Here is a 17,884-nt window from a genome sequence, read left to right on the forward strand (position 1 = left end):
AGCAAAGTCCTTTGCTCTCAGCTTCTGTCTCCAATCCTGACCGTTTCCCACCCCAGGACTGCTCACAGCAATCCCCTGAGCAAACATCTTTCATGCAGAGTCTTAGAGTTAAGATTTTCCAAACATATGTGAACAGTCACAGGCCCTCTTGGAACAGACAGTACACACATCCTCCTTACCTTGTCTAACCCTCACATGCTTCTTTTCATCTGCTGCATGCAGATGAGTTTCTGCATCAATTGCTACATCTTACAGCTGTGGTATGAACTTACAGTTTGGGGAACAGTTTGTGAAAAGTGTTATGCTGAAGGTAACTTATAACTGATGAGACAAGCCAGACTTCATCTCATTTGTTACCAAGCATAGAAAAAAAACAAACCCAAAAAAAGCAAGAACTAAGCAGTATTTCAGGAGCAAGCAGTTCAGTTCACCTCCTTGATGTTTGCTGGCACTTTCAAGTTTTGGTACTGCAAGATAAAAACAGAGTAGAGGTAAGGCCACGAGATGCCCCTACTTACTCTTCAAAGACTTGGGCTGCTCCAAGCTGCTCCATCATGGAGCAGAATCGTTTCTCTTCATCATCTGCTGGGTCCATGTCATCTGACCAACCTGACTCAAAGGTCTCTTCGTGACTGGAGCGATCTGTCCTTCCAGCCCCTTGACACAAGTCGATTCCTATTAACTTTCCTGAGGAAGGGAAGAAGAAGAAAAAAGTTGAACTGGATGTCACTTAAAAGGCCGCTATTCAAATGGCAGCCCAACACAGCTCTGAGAGAAGCTGCCTGCATGCTACTGTTGTAGAATACAGCTCCTAGTCAGTAAAGAGCCCCAGTTCTGACGTGCTGAGTGATGTCAGCGTCCAGCCTGCAATGCTGGGACTGAAACTGGCTTCCAGCCTGACAGCAAGCTGTAATGGCTCTTCTCACATCTGTGCTAAAGTGACATACCACTCCCAGCCTTGGATCCTCTGCACATGAAACGTGGCATTTGGTCATTTTGCTCCTGTGGAGCAATGCTATGGGGATTCAGTTGCCAATGATTCCACAAACCCCTCAGCCAGGCACTGCACAGCTCCATGTCTGTTTCTCAGTTCACTAAAGAAGTGTCAGAGAGATCATTACCCTTCCCTTCCTTTATGCTCCGTCTGCTCTGATTTACGTGCTACAGGACAGACTGCCTCTTACTGGGATTGTGGAGGGTCTGAACAAAACAAACTTACCCTCTGAAGGCCCTCCAGCCCCAGCCCACGTACACACAAGTTTCGTGCTGCAACAGTAACGCCATGAGAATTTCAGGCTACACAAGGCAGCATGTGACGGATACTGTTGCTGGGAACAAAGTCTTAAAAGAAACAAATCGAGGAATCCTGCCCAAAGCACAGGCCCCATCCTGTACACTGAGGTCAGACCTTCACTAGCAGCTACCTTTCCATTCCAAAACGCACATACCTCTGGAACCCAGCAGAAGTAACATCCCTGCCACAAGGCCAGCAGCCAAAAATGTTCAGAGCTGCTCTAAGAGGAAAATATCTGAAATCTGTTTACCTCACATCACTCAACTCTACCATTCCTTGCCTCCAAATGTCTTTACCAAGTCCTTTCCATTAACTGCATACAAAACTGTAAGAAATGCTAAGGTTTTGATGCCAGCTGCTTTTTCCTTTCTGTCATCCTTTCACACTTGGTGTCCAACACAGGGCAGTTTGCCTCACTGCTCCTCTTCCTCCCAGGTGATTGCAACCCCGCTGCATCCCTGGCATCTGCAAGAAATCTGCCACACACAGGCCCACTCCAGTCCAGCATAAATCATGAGATCTGCAACTGATTGATCTCCATACTGGAAGTAATGCACACAGATGCAGAACAACAGCTTCACTTCCACTCTTAAAACGCGTGCAGTAAAAAAAAAACTTACAGTGTGGACAGGCAGGACCAACTCCAGCTTAAAACCTTGAGCAGTTAATTAAGGAGATGGGCTTAGATCAGGCACTTGGGATGTCTACTTTAAAAGAGTCGTCATCTCTTAGAATCTGCCTCCTACAGCACGGAAAATTGGGGTAGAGAATGATGCTAAGATTCTTTTGATACTCCAGAAGGATCTTAGATTACTTTAAACTGTATGTTTAAAATAGCTGCTCTTTTTGTCAGTTCCGTACAAGCCTCCTGTAACCTGTCAGGGGCCATGCAACAAGCCCTCTCAAGCACAGTTCCCAGTTTCAGCTTCTCCTCTTTGTCTCTCCCTGTGCACCTTGACAAGAAGAAGTAGTATGTGAAATCTCACTAAGAGAGGCTGTGGGGCAAGCTCTACCAGACAGGAAGATGACAACAGACTGGAATAAGGGGACACAATGCCTCAGGACAGAGTCAGCAGTACTGCAAGCCCATTTGTCCAGGAATACCCATGTAGATACGGGACAATGCCCCGCATAACTGGTACAGCTTCAGTAGAAACACTGCACTTTCAGCTTTCTCAATAGCATTAAAAAAAAAATCACGCTACAGATGGGTTTTGTCCTTCCTCTACCTCTGTGCAGTCCTTACCTAGTCCCATGCTGAACTCCACAGGTGTCAGGTATCCATTATTGTTCTGCTCCAAGCTGTCAAAAACAGTCTCCAGCTGCTCAAGGGTAAGGGGGAGCTCACTCTGAAGCCTCTGCAGGCAAAAAAGAATGAACGTGATGAAAGCGTGACTCAAAGTCCTTCCTGTGACTGCTGCCTCGGCTGTTCCCAGCTCTGGCCTATGGCGATGTGCCCTTTTAGCACTGCCTCTTGGTTAAGATGAGACAGTATGACAGTACACTCTGAGCCCACTGATAAGGTTTTCAGTTAACGAGTGATTCAACCAGGAATTTGAGAGAGTCCTTCTGTCTGCCTGCTGGGACTGCACCATTATTCTCACTACAAGTTAAGGAACAGAGATATGCCTTTGGATTACGGGTGTAGAGCACCTAGTGTGAAAGTTTTCCCCAAAGAAGCTTCCAAATAACTTGAAGTACAGGGAAAAAACCTACCACTGTCCATTCAAACACAGATTTAGATAAAGCTTAACAAATATTTATTAACGTAGGTATACAAAATAAGGCATTACACAACCAAAAATGAAATGAGTCAGCAACTAAACCAGCACTTGTTTACTCAACAAGACCTGCCAAATATTAACTATAGATGGAGAAAAAGATGGGAAAGGAGAAAAACACTACACACGTAATCTTCCCAATAAACCACTAAAGCAAAAAGAGCAATGAAAGAGATCCTGTTAACAAATACAAAGAAGAAAAACACCAACACACATTATGCCAGAGCAAAGCCATAGTTCAGGTCTAACATATGTTTTTGAGACAAGACCTCAGCTATGACTGAGACAAAAAGAAGTCGCACAGCCTTTCTGTGAAGGCTGACAGACTTCTTGTTTGTTGCTGTTTATAGTTGTGTTATTTTGTTTTTAAAATAAACAAAAGATTTTTCTCCCCCAGATTTCCCATCCATTGCATGCTTCACATTTGCACAAACTGTTGCTTTTTATCTATTTATTTATGCATTCCCTAAAGATTTGGAACTACAGTCCCACTTGTCCCAGGAACTCCCAAGGGGCCTGAGGTCCCTCCTGGATCAGCTGGCTTGGCCAGAGCCCAGATCCCTGAAATCTGAACGAGACAGATGTGTGCGCATCCACGTGCCTCATTTTCCTCTCTTCTGCTACTCATGACTTCACAGCTCCTCTCTCACCTGCATGTCCAACTTGGTAATAAAGCCCTTCTCATCCTTGTCACAGAGCTGGAAGAGTTCCCTCGCCTTTTCGAGCATCTCCACCTGCACGTCCTCCAGTTCGCTCATTTGGCTGGAAGGAGAAGCACCAGAAGTCACTTCATCCTCCTCGTCCCCCTCGTCTTCTGCTTCCCAGTGGATGTATCCCAGGAGAGAGCTCCTCTGGTTCTCCATCTTTTCAAAGCCTTTTGCCCCAGGGCAGGGGAAAATGGAAGAGCTGTGGGGCAGAAAACAGAGAAACCCCAGTCAAATACAACCCTCCGCTTCTAACCCACACATCATCTAGTCACACACCACGCTGGTCTGAAAGAACCAGACATGCACCACAGCTGCAGAGCAGGACAAAGGCAGTGAGGAGGATCAGTGCATGAGATGGAGGAAAAGAGGATCAGGAATGCCTCCCCCACCCAGACCCCACAGCTGACCATCCACTTCTGATGTTTCCTTGTGAACACTCCCCAGATACTAATTCCATCCTCTTTCATATTATTACAGCATACATAAAAGTCAGAACAATCCTACACTGGGATATTAGATGGGAAAAAATAAGCAGGGCACTCCTTCCCCTTTTACCTCTGTTTTGAGAGCTCAAAAGCTGCCAAACAGAATTTTAATCTGAAATACCCACATTTGTAGGAAGGAAACCACACAATTACAGAGACATTTCAGATGCCAAAGAAAATAATTCCCATTATTTACAAGTACCCAAGACAAAAGGCCTAAGCGCCCCTCTAAGCTCAGTTCTGGGGCTGTAAAGATGTGCACAGCACATCCCCACCCCAACCCACCTTCCAACTTACTGCTCCCACATAACACACTCCAAACAGCTTTTCATCAGCACCAGCGCCACGTTTCTAAGCCTTGCTGCACTGCTTTGAGCTTCTCCTCCTGCAGATCCATGCTCCACATTGCAGGGCAGAAGTGAGCTGTGCAAGCAGGCTGCGAGCAGATTTAAACATAGAGCTAGCCAAGACAGCTCGGCTCTTTTTGTTTTTTGTTTTTAAGTCATCAAGAAATTAAAAGCCATGTACAGATGCCATGATAACAAACAACTTAATTCTGTTTGTACTCTGAGTGCGCTGGGATGATAAAGAACACGACGGCCTGGACGAATGTCACATGCAAGAGCTGCATGAAACTAATACAAAAGAAGAAGGCGATTACGTGTCATGCTATGTGACTCCATTCATTACTGCTGGTCCGTGAGCCAGAGGGTTGTTCTGCTTCAAAGAACGAGCAGAATGCTTCACTCCCCCTTCACATCAGTAATTTTGCAGGGCATCCATTTAGTGCCACTTGAAAACTTATCTGTTTGAAACTCTGCAGAAGACTTCCTGTAAGTTGGTGCTATTCTATGTTTCTAGCGAAGCAGTCACCCCTAGTAAGCAACAGACACAGAGCTGGGCCAGTGCTTTGGGAAGTACTGTAAGGGAGAGAGGAAAGAAAGCATGAAAAGTATGTGGTGGTGGGTAGGGAACTTTCACTCTTTCTTCAAATAAACCCTTCTACTTAAGCTTCTTTGTATTACTAGGCCAATAGCAAAAATGTAGAGGCTAAAGCCTGATTCTACTCACTAGGTGAGTAGTCATATTGTTGCTGATGGCAAATCTGTACACATTAGAAGTCAGAAAGAAACAGAAAGAACCTCAGCTTCCTCCTCATACTCAAGTAAAAGCTGTAAAGTAAGACCTGAAAGAAGGAGAAAGAAAAGACTCAAATATCCTTGTGGATTTTACAGGTTATGATGGTGAGTCAGCCACACCAATTAATTGTATTTACTGGCTGTTACACAGGCCACCTTGCTGAACCCTTCTGACAGACCCATTTCTTCCACAAGTACGTTCAAAGCAAGAGCAATGACAAGAATGAGGACAAGAAGAAAAATAAGGAACAGAACGTGAAAAAGCACAAAAAGATACATTTTCTAAAGCTTCCTTCTAGATATCTAAGAGGGGCTGATGTCTCCCAGAAGCGAAGATCTTGCTTTTTCGCTATGAGCTTCAACTTGTATTTCAAAGGTCAGAGCAACCCGCACAGATGACAACTCCCATCTCTGTTCCAGCAGACAAAAGGTTGTACAGGAAGGATGTTCTGTCCTGTTCAGAATCATCTGCAAGCTGAAATTAGAAACATGATATCCCTACTGCTAGCACCTCCCTATATTATCAAAAGCCCAACTGAATCGTAGCTCCCAAACATTAGCAATGCCAAAAGCCTCTTAATTAGAAGAGATGGGAGTCTGATGTGGACTGAAAGGATTTGACTTGCTCTTATAAGAGACCAACCCCATTAATTCAACATTCAGAGAACAGAGACTCTTGTTCAAGCTGCTCAGAGAAGCCTGAAGCCAGATGTGGCTCCCAGTGGTGAGATGTCACTTGTAGGGGAACAAAGTAGCAAATATGAGACAGCCTCAGCAGCTCTCATCTGGCAGGGAGAGACAGTCATTGAGACAACACCAGTTAGACATTTCCACACTTAGCTTGCGATCAGGGTAGTGTCTGTCTTTCAGGCTATCAATTTCCATTGCCACAACACCTGCACTGGGTCACAAAAAAGCCCATCCATCCCAGAATAACAACTCTTTTCCAGGGCCTGGGAGATCTACCAAAAGATGGAAGTGTTTGAGACCCAAAAGCACCAACAAGCTCAAACTACAGGCCACCACCTCTGCACAACACATTCTACAGCTCACTCTTTCCTCACAGTCAGCTCCTTAGGATCTGTGGATTACAACAGCTACCTCCCGTCATGGTGTGTGCTGGGGCCCAGCATGCAGAAATCCACTCGCACCTACAAGACAACCCTCCTAGTGTGCAGAGTCTGCAAAGCAAACACAGATCATCTTGGACAAAGCACAGGAGGAACTTGACCGCTGGTAAGGATAACAAACACCAGGTGCTTTCCACACAGAGGTAACTCAGACCAGTTTTATGTGCATATTTTAATCACTCTAGGCATAAACTGCAGTTTGTCTTGTGTAAAGTGGTGCCAGAAAATCAGCTGGATCTGACAGGCAAGACCTTCTGCTGGGAAATCACAAGACCTGAGTCTTAACCCTGACTCACTGTGCTGGGCAAAGCACGTCACCTGCCTATGCTGGCATTGTCAACCCTCCAATTTGATTCCAATTCTTGTAACAGCTGGTACTTGATTTTAAAATTCTATTCCTGGAGACTGATAATTACTTGTGAAACTCAAGCGTCAGAACAGTTTCAAAGCCTCGTAGCTGAAGAAAAGAAACACCTGAACATGGAACTTGGAAGGGTCTGCAAGTTTCAGACAACGGAAGAATGAACACAAGCTGCATGTGCTGGAAAGTGCAAACATTGTTTTCAAGGTAGTGTTACAAGGTGACGGTTTCCAATTTATTCTCTCTGCATTCTTGTTATTGTAACAGCAGAGCTAAAAAGGTAAAGAAAAGTCACCACTCAAACACCACCGCCAACCCAGCCCTTATCTGTGGCCATGAGCACCGTGTTCATGTGACAGCTTGGGGGCTTTTATCAACCTGTTGAAGAAAGGAAAGTGGGAAGCACAGCCAAACTCTGCACAGCTGGCCCTTAGATGACCTCAGTCACAGGCAGGGCACTGTACAGACTCTGAACACACAGCATTCCCAGCAGTCCTGCCAGAATGCAGCACAACCAACCTACAGTGAACAAAGGAAAAACTAAGGACGACTGGCTAAGTGGCTTACCGGGATTATGGTGAAAGGCTTTTAGAGCTGTAAAGGAAAGCAGGTTTTTGTGTTCCTGTACTGCTGCATATTTGGTGACGCTGTGGTAGTGGGGATACGTAAAGATTCCTTATGGGCATGTAGTAGGTGTCCAAGCTGCACCACAAAACAAAGCGTTCAGATCAGTGGAATTTTCCCAGAGGAGATCCTGCACATCTCTGCCTAAGACAACATTATTAGAAACATAAAAGCCTCATCCTGGTACAAAAGCTAAACGATTAAGGCGGTTGTTGAAACAGAAGGACACACACCCACGAGAAGGAGTTCTGCAGCACTGAAGGCAACTACAGAAATGACAGAAACATGTTTATAGGGGGCAGCGAGGTGCCACAGGCTGGGCTACCTGCTCTCCAAGCTCCTCTGAAGGATCAGTCCCAGCCAAAGAAACCACCCTGCAGCAAACACAGGCTGAACACTTGAGGAATTCAGGTGTCCTTCAGTGGGTGTTCAGGTGTGCCGATCACACTTCTGACGCATACACCTGATGAGGCAAACTTGTTCCCATGTCCCAGAGGTTGTTACACAAAGACAGGGGAAGAAGGACCATGGTGAGGTGTTTCTGCAGCAGAAGCCTGTTGTTCCAGCCCACAACAGATGCAGAGCAGGAGCACTCCCAGAACACAGAATCATAGAGTCATCAAGGTTGAAAAGACATCTAAAATCACCAAGCCCAACCACCAATCCACCCTCCCCGTGTCCCCCCCTCCCCCCCACAGAATCACACAGAATGACCCGGGTTGGAAGGGACCTCAAGGATCATGTAGTTCCAACCCCCCTGCCTGGCAGGGCCACCAAACATACACCTTTACTAGATCAGGTTGCCCAGGGCCCCGTCCAACCTGGTCTTGAGCACCTCCAAGGACGGGGCATCCACAACCTCCCTGGGCAGCCTGTTCCAGGGCCTAACCACTCTCCTAGTGAAGAACTTCCCCCCCTGACCCATTCCCACTGATCACATTCCTCAGTGCCACATCCACACAGTTCCTGATCATCTCCAGGGACAGTGACTCCACAATCCCCCGGGCAGCCTGTGCCAGTGCATTACCACTCTTTCAGAGAAGAAATAATGTCCAATATGAACTTCTCCCGGTGCAACTTAAAGCCATTTCCTCTTGTCCTAAAGATACCGAAGCACGAAACGTTTGCTTGCTCATGGAATGGAAGCATTAGACAGGAGCAGCTGCATAACAAGCAGGATTTAAAAGAAAAAGGCAGCAAAAGCTTTATGGGCTCTTATACCTCTTTGAATCAAACACCTGCCACCTTGCTCTGTTTACTTCACCTTCCTTTCTCTTCTGCTCTTTTGAAAGCCAGTAATTACTGTAAGAACAGTGCTGCGTAGGACAAACCACCCTATACGTGAGTAGGTTCTCGGATTTTATAGCACTGTGAGATTCAGTGATCTCACATATTTACAGAGGCTATCATTACTTACACATACTTACAACAAGCATCCTCATTACACACACAAAAAAGCACATATTTGGACTCCATTACAGCCAGACAAGCCTCTCTGATCAGGTGAATGTAAAGAAGAAATGAGCCTTGCCTGAGAACCCCATTGATCTCCATGTCAAACATGCCTCCATGCAGGCTGAATTACCAAGAGTTGCTCCAAGACACTGGGCACCCATTAGGAGCCCTGCAAAGGCTGGGAGGAAAGCAGGAAGAAAAATCTCCTTCTCAGCGTATTTTATATGAGATTAATTTTAAGCTTTCCCTTCTCATAGGAAATTTGCTTCCATTGTTTGGGATCTGTTTGGGTCGTTGTTGGGTTCTCCCTTCCCAAAGGGAAAGGCAGGAAAAGAAATACATTGAAAAATTAGAAAAACATCAATTGTTTTATAAGGTGGTTTTTTTTTTTCTTTAAAAGTTAAGAGAACTCATACACACCCTGGGCTGTGAGCCTGCAATCAGGTGTAATATCTGGTACACACTCTCTCTCTCTTTTAATTGCCTGCACTTGATTGTACTCCTTTAAGGAAATAGGAACGAATCCAGGAACCTTTGTGTTGTTTATTCAGTGGGAGATTAGCCCAGTTTGATAGCTTTGAGCTAACCCACGCTGCACTATCGACAGATGACTTCATTACGGGACATGCCAACAAGATTAGGAGGTATATCCCAGAGCCATGGACTGCTGGAATGGGCTCTGTCATTCTGAGCAGCGTGTTCAAGGTCACACTTTGCTGCTATGCACCATTTCCCTCACTCAAAGATCAGAGAGAAATTCTTCCTTATGACTTACCATACCAACTATGTCAGAACATCACGCCACAAAGAAACCTGCTGCATGAAGATTCTATGCCCCTATCTGTACTGAGAGCCTGGCACTAGTTCTCTATTTCCAGACATGAGTGCCAATGAACTTCTTGAAGCTCAGCACTACTTTCTGAGCTTCACAATTCAACAGCACAACAGAAAGCACCAACGCAAGCAAAGAACTGTCAGAGGAATCCCTCTGCAATACAGACAGGTATCCTCGACACTCCAAAACAATATTATTTCTCCCAGAAAGTGCCACAAAGGCTCTGTCTCTGTAGCACCCACGCGCCATTCCTCAGCTAGCACAAACCAAGGACACCTTACAGCTGTCACACTAGCAGCGTCACAGTGTTGGCACTGCAAACACAGAGGGCGCGTGTTTGCTCTGGAACCGCTCCTGCTAATTGGGGCTTTGACTTCGTGGGCTTATTTGTCTTGGGGAGCGAGAGAGAGAAAGCATCAGTTTTTCCTCTACCAACATTTGAGCCAGGAGTTAATTCCCAGCAATTAAAAACAAAATCCAAAGCACATTTTTTTCCATAAACATCTAATGGTCTAATGGATGTGTCAATGCAACTAGAATGCAGAATATTTTCCAGAAAATAAAGTCCAAGCCTGCAGTAAGACATGACAAATAGCAACAGCCGGTTTAGAAATAACTCATTACTATAAATTCCTACATTTGAAAAGGCGAACAAGTGCCCTGAAACTCTGTGGGGTCTTTTTAATGAAACAAAACAAAACAGGGCAACATCTCAAACAACGCAACACTAGGATTTATCTCATATACCACAAAGGCAGAGGAATGGAAAAACCCCACAGTATTATGCCCTTTGGCGTTGAGAAGAACTCATTGTATTTCCGAAGATAGGAGATCATTCTGCACATCCACAAAGGACGTGATTAGCGAGGAGAAAGTAAATATCATTCACTTAGTCAAGTAGAAGAGGCCCTGAGCAGTATCAAATTTCCTGCTGATGCCACTGCTGTTAATGTTCTACCACAAGTATGTGGTTGCAGAGGACAGGGGCAATCCATTCAAGAACTGTAATTAAGAAAGATGGGGTTTTTTAATTGCAAAGTGATAATCCAGCCTCTATTCACCAGCTGAGCACTCCTAGCAGTGTTGCGAAATTGAAGGCAGGCACTGCTCTGAGTACAGCAGTTAGAACAGAGGTCCCACGTGTTGACATCAAGTATGCTCTCCACAAGAGCTCTGCCCCATCAGTGAGACCTACAGACAAGGCAGGAGGTAAAGATACAGGAAAAGAAGGTAAGAAGACAAAGGACTTGGCACTGACATCAGACATGTTGGATTGTGTCTGAATTGAGCTAAAAACCAAGCAAGAAGAGCTCCATCAAAGCAGACCCCCTGACTCCTCCTCTACTCCCAGGGTTGCTTGGCAGCCAGCAAGGCTCCACAAGGAAGAAGCTTCAGACCTAAGCTGGCATTCAAAGCTCTGCAAATAATCTTTTCAGGAAATGACATAAGTCCAGAGCAGCTCCTCTGCTTGTTGAACTGAACATCACCAGCGAATGCCTCAGAGCTGCCTCACCTGCCCCCTTCAGCAAAGCATGTTTGCACAGCACAGGCTGTACCTGCAATAGCAGCCAGAAGCCAGAGCAGTCCCACTAGATTCTAGAAAAGAAGTGAGGAAAGAGCTACATCTTCATTCATTAAGATCCCTGATCCAGAAATTAACGGCATTACAAAGAATATTTGACAGCCTCGTGCAGCCCAGAGCTCCCAAATCACACACGGATGAAACATCAGACCACCCAGTCCCCTTCTGAAGTAGGAACTCTACTCCTGGGTAGAGCACCACCTCACACTGCATACCAAAGAACTTTGAGAGCTGTTTCTCCTCCACCTGAGCCAGCAAGATCTGTGGCACCTGAAGAGCACTTATTCAGAGGGCTACAGCTGCAGGGAGATACATGAAGTTAAGCATTTTTTCCTCATCTGCAACCTCTCTTGAGTGGACAGAGTGATCTCACCACTGTGATCATTCCTGGCTTGCAAGCTGGCAACAGGACAGCGAGGGAAGTTTCACCTCACTACAGTGAATCCTCAAGATGCACTTAAGGGATTGAAAAAACCAACAGATAAAAAGCAAGATTACTCAGCAGGAATGAGCAGCTCTAGACAGCAACTCCCCAGGGAAGCCTCTCTGCAGCTGCTGCTCCATCGGTTTCGCCCACGAGCAACGTATGGGACCCACGGACAGCATGACCTTTCTGCAAATGCTATTCAAACAAACACAGCTGAGGCAGCTGGGTGAAGCCAATCATGGGAAGACAATTAACCTGTTCCTTGCCTCACAGAAACGGCCACAGTACCACTGAACGATGCCTGGTTACCTCTCAGTGGGGATCTTCCCAGGTAACAGCAGCAAGCAGCAGCACATCAAGCAATCTCAGAAGCTGATGCTGAGAAGTGCTTACACTCAGCTCTTTTTTTCAGCTGCTTTGACTGCTTGGGGAAATCAAACTTATTGTGGGGAAATGTTCCCTCCTTTGTTGAAAGCTGTGAGCAGTTCAGAAGCCCACGGCAGCAGCACTGATGCAGGGGCTGCAGAAAATAGGGAGTAAGAGGAGCACATAGGTGAGGTGGTAGAAAACTTCCAACCAAATTTTTTTTTAAAGACAAATTCTGTTTTCACAAAATATGCAGGAAAAAAGACCTTAGTATTCAATCTAACCAGACGCGTCCAGTTGTACTCAGAAAACATCATAACCCCGCATACTCTAAGCAGTACTTTTTCTCTCCTTACTCTTGACAAAGCAATGCAGCCATTGCAGTGATATTCTAAACCCACAGCTCCAAAACCAACTGGTCACCAGCATAGGCGAAACAACCTGCAGAACTATATCAAAATGGAGAGCATGTACTTTCAGTTCAACACTTGCAAAGACATTGGGTAACCCAACCTGAAGAATTCACCACCTGTTAATCAAGCATCTCCAACTCCTCAAAGCTGATCCCTGCATTCTCCCTCTGCCCCAGGAAGTCAGAACAAAAAGTTCCTAGGCAGAAACTCTGCAGAGACACAGCAACTTTGAGTTCCTTCAGCCTTCCTTCAATCAATTCCTCACCCAAGAGAGACTTTCCGTCCCCTCCCCAGTTCCACAACCCCATGTTCTCTCCATGGATGTCCCCACGTACCTCCAGGAGCAGAATGGTTTCACTCCCCTTTCCTGGAACCAGCAGTACTCCACACCAAAAAGCAAAGGAAGAAAGAATACTGCCACCGTTCACAGAGTATCTGAGCAGGTCCCAGCAGGAGGTGTGGTTTGCAGTGCTCCCAGTGCATCCCATCCCCTTTCCAATGCAGGCTGGCTAGCAGCAGTCAGTGCAGAAAAGGCACAAGGAATGCTGCCATTACATTCCCTGGGCAAATTCCTCATAATCCTGCCTCACGCACAGCTGTGAAGGGGAAGGGCTTGTTCCTAAGTTGCTTTAGGCAAGAGGGGAAGAAATTGGAAGGAAGCAACAGTCACTCATCTGTGCTGTAGGGTCACACCAGCACAGCTGGAGCTTCCCGGGGCAGGCTTGCAGCTCACTGCCCACCCCACTTCAACAAGAACAGGTCTGGAAACCGTCCCTGTGAGCCCTACCTCAAACCTGACGCCACTGAATTATTACTGCACGGCTCGTCTCAGAAAGAGAAGCAAGAAAGCATAGGAAAAAGGAGAGGCAAACCAGGATCCTCCAGCTGGCATCTGAGGAGCAGAGACTTCACCAGGCTATAAACTGCAAAGGGAGCAGCTCCCGGCAGCAAAACATGAAGGATCTGTAAGAGGTAAAGGTGGGACATTCCTCACGCAGTTTTCTTCCACTAGAGAAAGGCAGCAAAAATGACCACGCACCCTTTGGGGCAGGCACTGGCTGCACAGCCAAGGCAAATTAAAATCAGACCAAGTGCGTTACACCTGCCTCTGAGCAGGGGAATGTACTCACCGTTCTGTTTATCGTTGCTGCAGAGATGTTTAACACTGACCTGTGGTCTCAGCCTGCACACCTTGTGTTAGCTGGGATACTGCTAAGTAGCAGAGAGAAGGAAAAGAGCTGCCCCTTCTGTGCCTCGCAGCCTGCCATGCCTCTCATCTCCACCTGTAGGCCCTTAAAAAGCTTCTCCAAGTACTAACCACAAAAACAAGCTTATTGAACAAACAAAAAAGGTGTTTTGGAGCCACATCAATGAATCTTTAGCACTATGCGGGTAAAGGTCAAGGAAAGCAAAAAAGTTATGGTTCCCATAGAAATGCTAATCCAACCATACTGTGTACCCTCTGAATTTAATAGTACACTGCTGAAAAGAAAAAGCCTTCATCCTCTCATGTCAGGAAGAGTTTTGATTTAGCAAAGACATTCAACGACCACCCCCCACCCATTTATTGTCCAAAGAAGTGGATTTACAGATCAAATTGGATTAAACCAATCTTAGCATGATTACTGCCTCCCTAATACTTCAGGAAGCTGTGAGGACCCTTCACTTCCTTACCTGGAAGGCTATTCTTGAATACCAAGGACCCATCAAGAGGATTCAGACCCATAAGGACTGCCACACATCATAAGGGGAAAGCAATACCCAACCTCAAGCTGGTAAGAGCTCTATGGGATCATCATGAACGATGTACTGCCACGTTGACCTCCCTCCAGCATAAATCCGTGTATTTCTGTGCTCTCTGACGAAGCTCTGAAATCCTATCTTTATATTTTACATAAAGCCCACAGCATTCGCCCAGCATGAGTAACTACAAGTGGTGCTTTTGCATGGAGCAGCTTAGAACAAGCAGCCAGATTTGCATTGGAAGCAAAAGATGTTTAGTGCCATAGTTAAAGCATTAAACCAAAAGGTTTTGTGCACCTGTATCAGGGGATTACTCCTCAGGTTTCATATCTAAAGGGCAGAAACCTTGCCAGCTCCTGTAAGAGGTAGAGAGGGTGAGGAGGAAGGAAGGGAGCTCTCGAGAACAGAAGCAAAACGTGAAATGGAAGAAACATGTATCTGCAGGGACATCTGCATTCTTTATCCCTCCAGTAAATCTGAATTCCTTTCCAGGCTCCTGTGATATCAGGCAGAAGTGCAGAGCTCAAGACAACAGACCCCTTGACCTCCGAAGACTGGAGAGCTGAAGAGAGGGACAAGCCCTTCGCCTTGCAAGACCTCAGGGCAGCTCAGAGGACACCGAGCTCTGCAGGCCTGTGGAGCTGCAGCACTTCCAACCCCAGCACGTGAGCTCCCAATTCCCTACCTTCTGCTTGCAGAGCAACCAGGTGGCTGCTCCTCCACACTCACCATCCCTTTGGGCACAACCACACATACCTTCTTCCCTCTGAGGCTCCAGTGTCAGGGCTCCGTGTCTTACAGAGGAGAGGTGAGGTCTGGTTGCTCCTCCAGGCTGTAAACTCAGCTGTGCCTGCCAAGGGGAACAAGGACTCGGTCACGCTGTGTCTTATCTCAGTGATGACGCCTGCCTTCCTCCTTGGGCAAAGCTCAGCAGCTGCCCAGGAGGGCAGCTGGCCCAACACCCACTGCCAGGTCTCAGCTTCAGGTGATTCACAGTGGAGAGGGACAGACAGCTCTGCCAGCCTACCCACCTGAAAAACAGCATGAGTATTTGCATTTGGTCCACATGCCTGGGTTAAGTGCGAGTCACTCTGAGCAATATTTACACAGCCCATACCCTCAGCCCAGCTCCTCCCAGCACAGCACACTGCTCACTTTCTCTGAATGCAGCCCTTGCAGCAGGTAAGGCTCAGCAGCTCCCTGCACACAGCCTCACACACTTCTCCTAATTGCATTACTACATCCTCAGCATGGGTCACTGACACTGCATAGTATTATGACATATCTGGGCAGATGGCTTTTTTTTAATGTTAATGCCACAGAGATAGCAGTCAACCCATGCCACCGTTGTTGATTCCCCCTGGAGCTGCTGGGCTCTAAGGTAGAGGGAACATGGTGACAAAGGACAAAGCCTCACTGATTGCTTTAGTCCTGCTCCCTGGATGCTTCAAAATGGGCCACTCTGGATTCCGATGTCTGAAGTAAAACAAGTGTTTTAAAACTTCAGCCCCTAGGCAGACAGCAAGCAAAGGCACTGGGCAAGAGCAGGAAAGGCACTACAGCTGAAACCTCTTATCACTGCCTCAAACGTCAAGCTGAGCTCGTGGGAGCAGGCAAAGAAGTGGGAGGATTCCATCCCCAGCACAGCCATATCGAGTTTAGGCAGTGCATAATACGTGAGCTGCATTATAGAAACCCATCCAAGCTTGCTGTGCATGGGGATCGATGTCTGCAAAGCTCTCTGACCATGAAGAACACCGTGCTGAGAGCTGCGTCCATTTGATTTATGTTACTTGCCTACTGAACCTCATCCCATCGGGTCACTCCTGAGGCAGCCAGGGTTACAGCAGAGCCAACAGTGCCTGCGTGCTGCTGAAGACAGCCCCTTGTGGAGCCCTCGCCTGCAATTACATCTCCAGATCAAGGGATGATTAGAGCCTCAATTCACAACACGTATCAAAGTAGGGGTGGGGAGAAGAAGCAGCTCCATCGGAACAACCAAGGATTCAGCGGGACAGTTTCCAACTGGGAAAACGCACTTTGTTTACCCATGTCCTCATGCTATTCCCGACGAAGCCACGTCTCCGGCTGAGGGGGGCAGGAAATCCTGCAGGAAGGATCCGAGGTTCCACACACGAGTTCACCAAGTGCATCCCACTCCCACGGGACATTAAAGAGAACGGAGCGGCGGCTCAGCACGACTCAGGCTTAGGGGACTTTCAGTGTCCCTCCCAATAGAAAGGAGAGGGTACTGAGGCTATCAGCACCACCAAACACCCGGCTCCGGGCCAGAAGGCACAGAGGACAACGAGCAATCCCAGAGCAGAGGATGAGCAAAGCCCAGCGCTGCGTGCCCCTCAATGAAAGGAGGGACGCACCTGAGGGCGCTTGGAGAGCAATTCCCACACACTGCCAGAGCCGCAGCACTCACCCGGCAGAGCTGCTCTGAAGGAATGCACCCCATACCATTACAGCTGGTGGCAGATAGAGAAAGGGTGCACAAGGAGGAATGAGGACGCTCGGGACAGGCAGCTTACAGCTGATTTACAGCTGACTTATAGCTGATTTACAGCTCAGGGGCCCTGACCGGCAGCGCCCACCCCGGCCTCACAAAATGGCGGGCGGGGGGCGGCCGCCCCGGCACCACACGTTCCCCCCCCAGCCCCGCCGCTACCGGGGAAGGTTCCATGGCAGGCGCCGCCCCGTGAAGCCCCCGCACCGCCCCGCTTACCTGTCCCGGCCGAGGACGTACAGAGCGGGCACCTGGAGGCGGCCAGAGCCGGAACTGAGCGCGGCCGTGAGCCCCGCCGGGCCGGGGGAAAGGCAGGTGGGGCCGGGGGCTGCGCTGCCGCGAGGGCCCCGCTACGAACGGAGTGAGACGGCGGCCACAAGGCCGGGCTAAATCGCGGCAGAGATAGAAACTTCACGGATTAACGGCGCTGAGCTGCAGCGCAACGGCCGCTGCTCGGAACAGCTGAGTATGAGCTGTTTCCTGAATGAGGAAATAGGCGGCAGGCCCGGGTCAGTTCCTCAAGCGACTGCCGAGGGCTGGAGGAAAACTTTCCCTTTTGAGCATGTGCACGGCATCCTTCCACAGGTGCCACGCACCTGCCCTGGCCCAGCTCCTCTCAGCAACCAGAAACACATGGGTTCCCATCTTTCACCTGTGAGATCAATCACAGCACCGTTAAGGTTAGAAATGACAGCTAAGATCATCTAAGTCCAACCCTTCCCCACCAAACCCACCACCACGGCACCACATCTACTGGTTTTGAATGAGATGGGCCCAGCAAACATGTTAATATACCTTTAAAGGGCAAAACAAACATCCCACAGGCAGCTGAGTACAGTGAGAAAGTTTTTATTAGAAGATATATTTCTGCCAAAATAAATACTTTTTTTTTTTTTTTTTTTTTTTTTTTCTCTCCAGAAAACATTAGAAAAAGGGGAAACGGGAGGGGGGAAAAAAAGCATCAGTTTAATACTGTAACTTCAAAATTACCGTGAACACTACTTGAGTACATTGCTATGTGAATAACATC

General features: G+C 47.4%; 1 protein-coding gene across 11 annotated transcripts in view; it reads right to left on the reverse strand.

The window, feature by feature from the left end:
* Positions 1-17,205, reverse strand: part of CRACR2B (calcium release activated channel regulator 2B) — a 52,422-nt gene extending 35,217 nt beyond the window's left edge. The window contains exons 1-5 of one of the 11 annotated variants that reach the window (XR_014946355.1): positions 16,382-16,401; positions 15,099-15,192; positions 3,726-3,981; positions 2,541-2,652; positions 519-687 (exon numbers count right to left, since the gene is read on the reverse strand). Coding sequence is in view for 9 of the 11 variants with exons in the window: in XM_085548340.1 (XP_085404466.1) it covers positions 519-687; positions 2,541-2,652; positions 3,726-3,981; positions 15,099-15,192; positions 16,382-16,394 (644 nt within the window). In the remaining 2 variants the exon portion in view is untranslated. Of the gene's footprint in view, positions 1-518; positions 688-2,540; positions 2,653-3,725; positions 3,982-4,552; positions 4,724-11,608; positions 11,631-11,891; positions 11,915-12,934; positions 13,063-13,729; positions 13,833-15,098; positions 15,193-16,381; positions 16,403-16,773; positions 16,966-17,073 lie in introns of those variants that run through there. The other 10 variants (XR_014946356.1, XM_015863781.3, XM_015863782.3 and 7 more) reach the window with 10 other exon arrangements.
* Positions 17,206-17,884: the final 679 nt, after the last annotated feature.

Source organism: Coturnix japonica, chromosome 5 (assembly GCF_054131305.1).
Source record: "Coturnix japonica strain WE chromosome 5, WE-NBRP24, whole genome shotgun sequence".
NCBI lineage: Eukaryota > Metazoa > Chordata > Aves > Galliformes > Phasianidae > Coturnix > Coturnix japonica.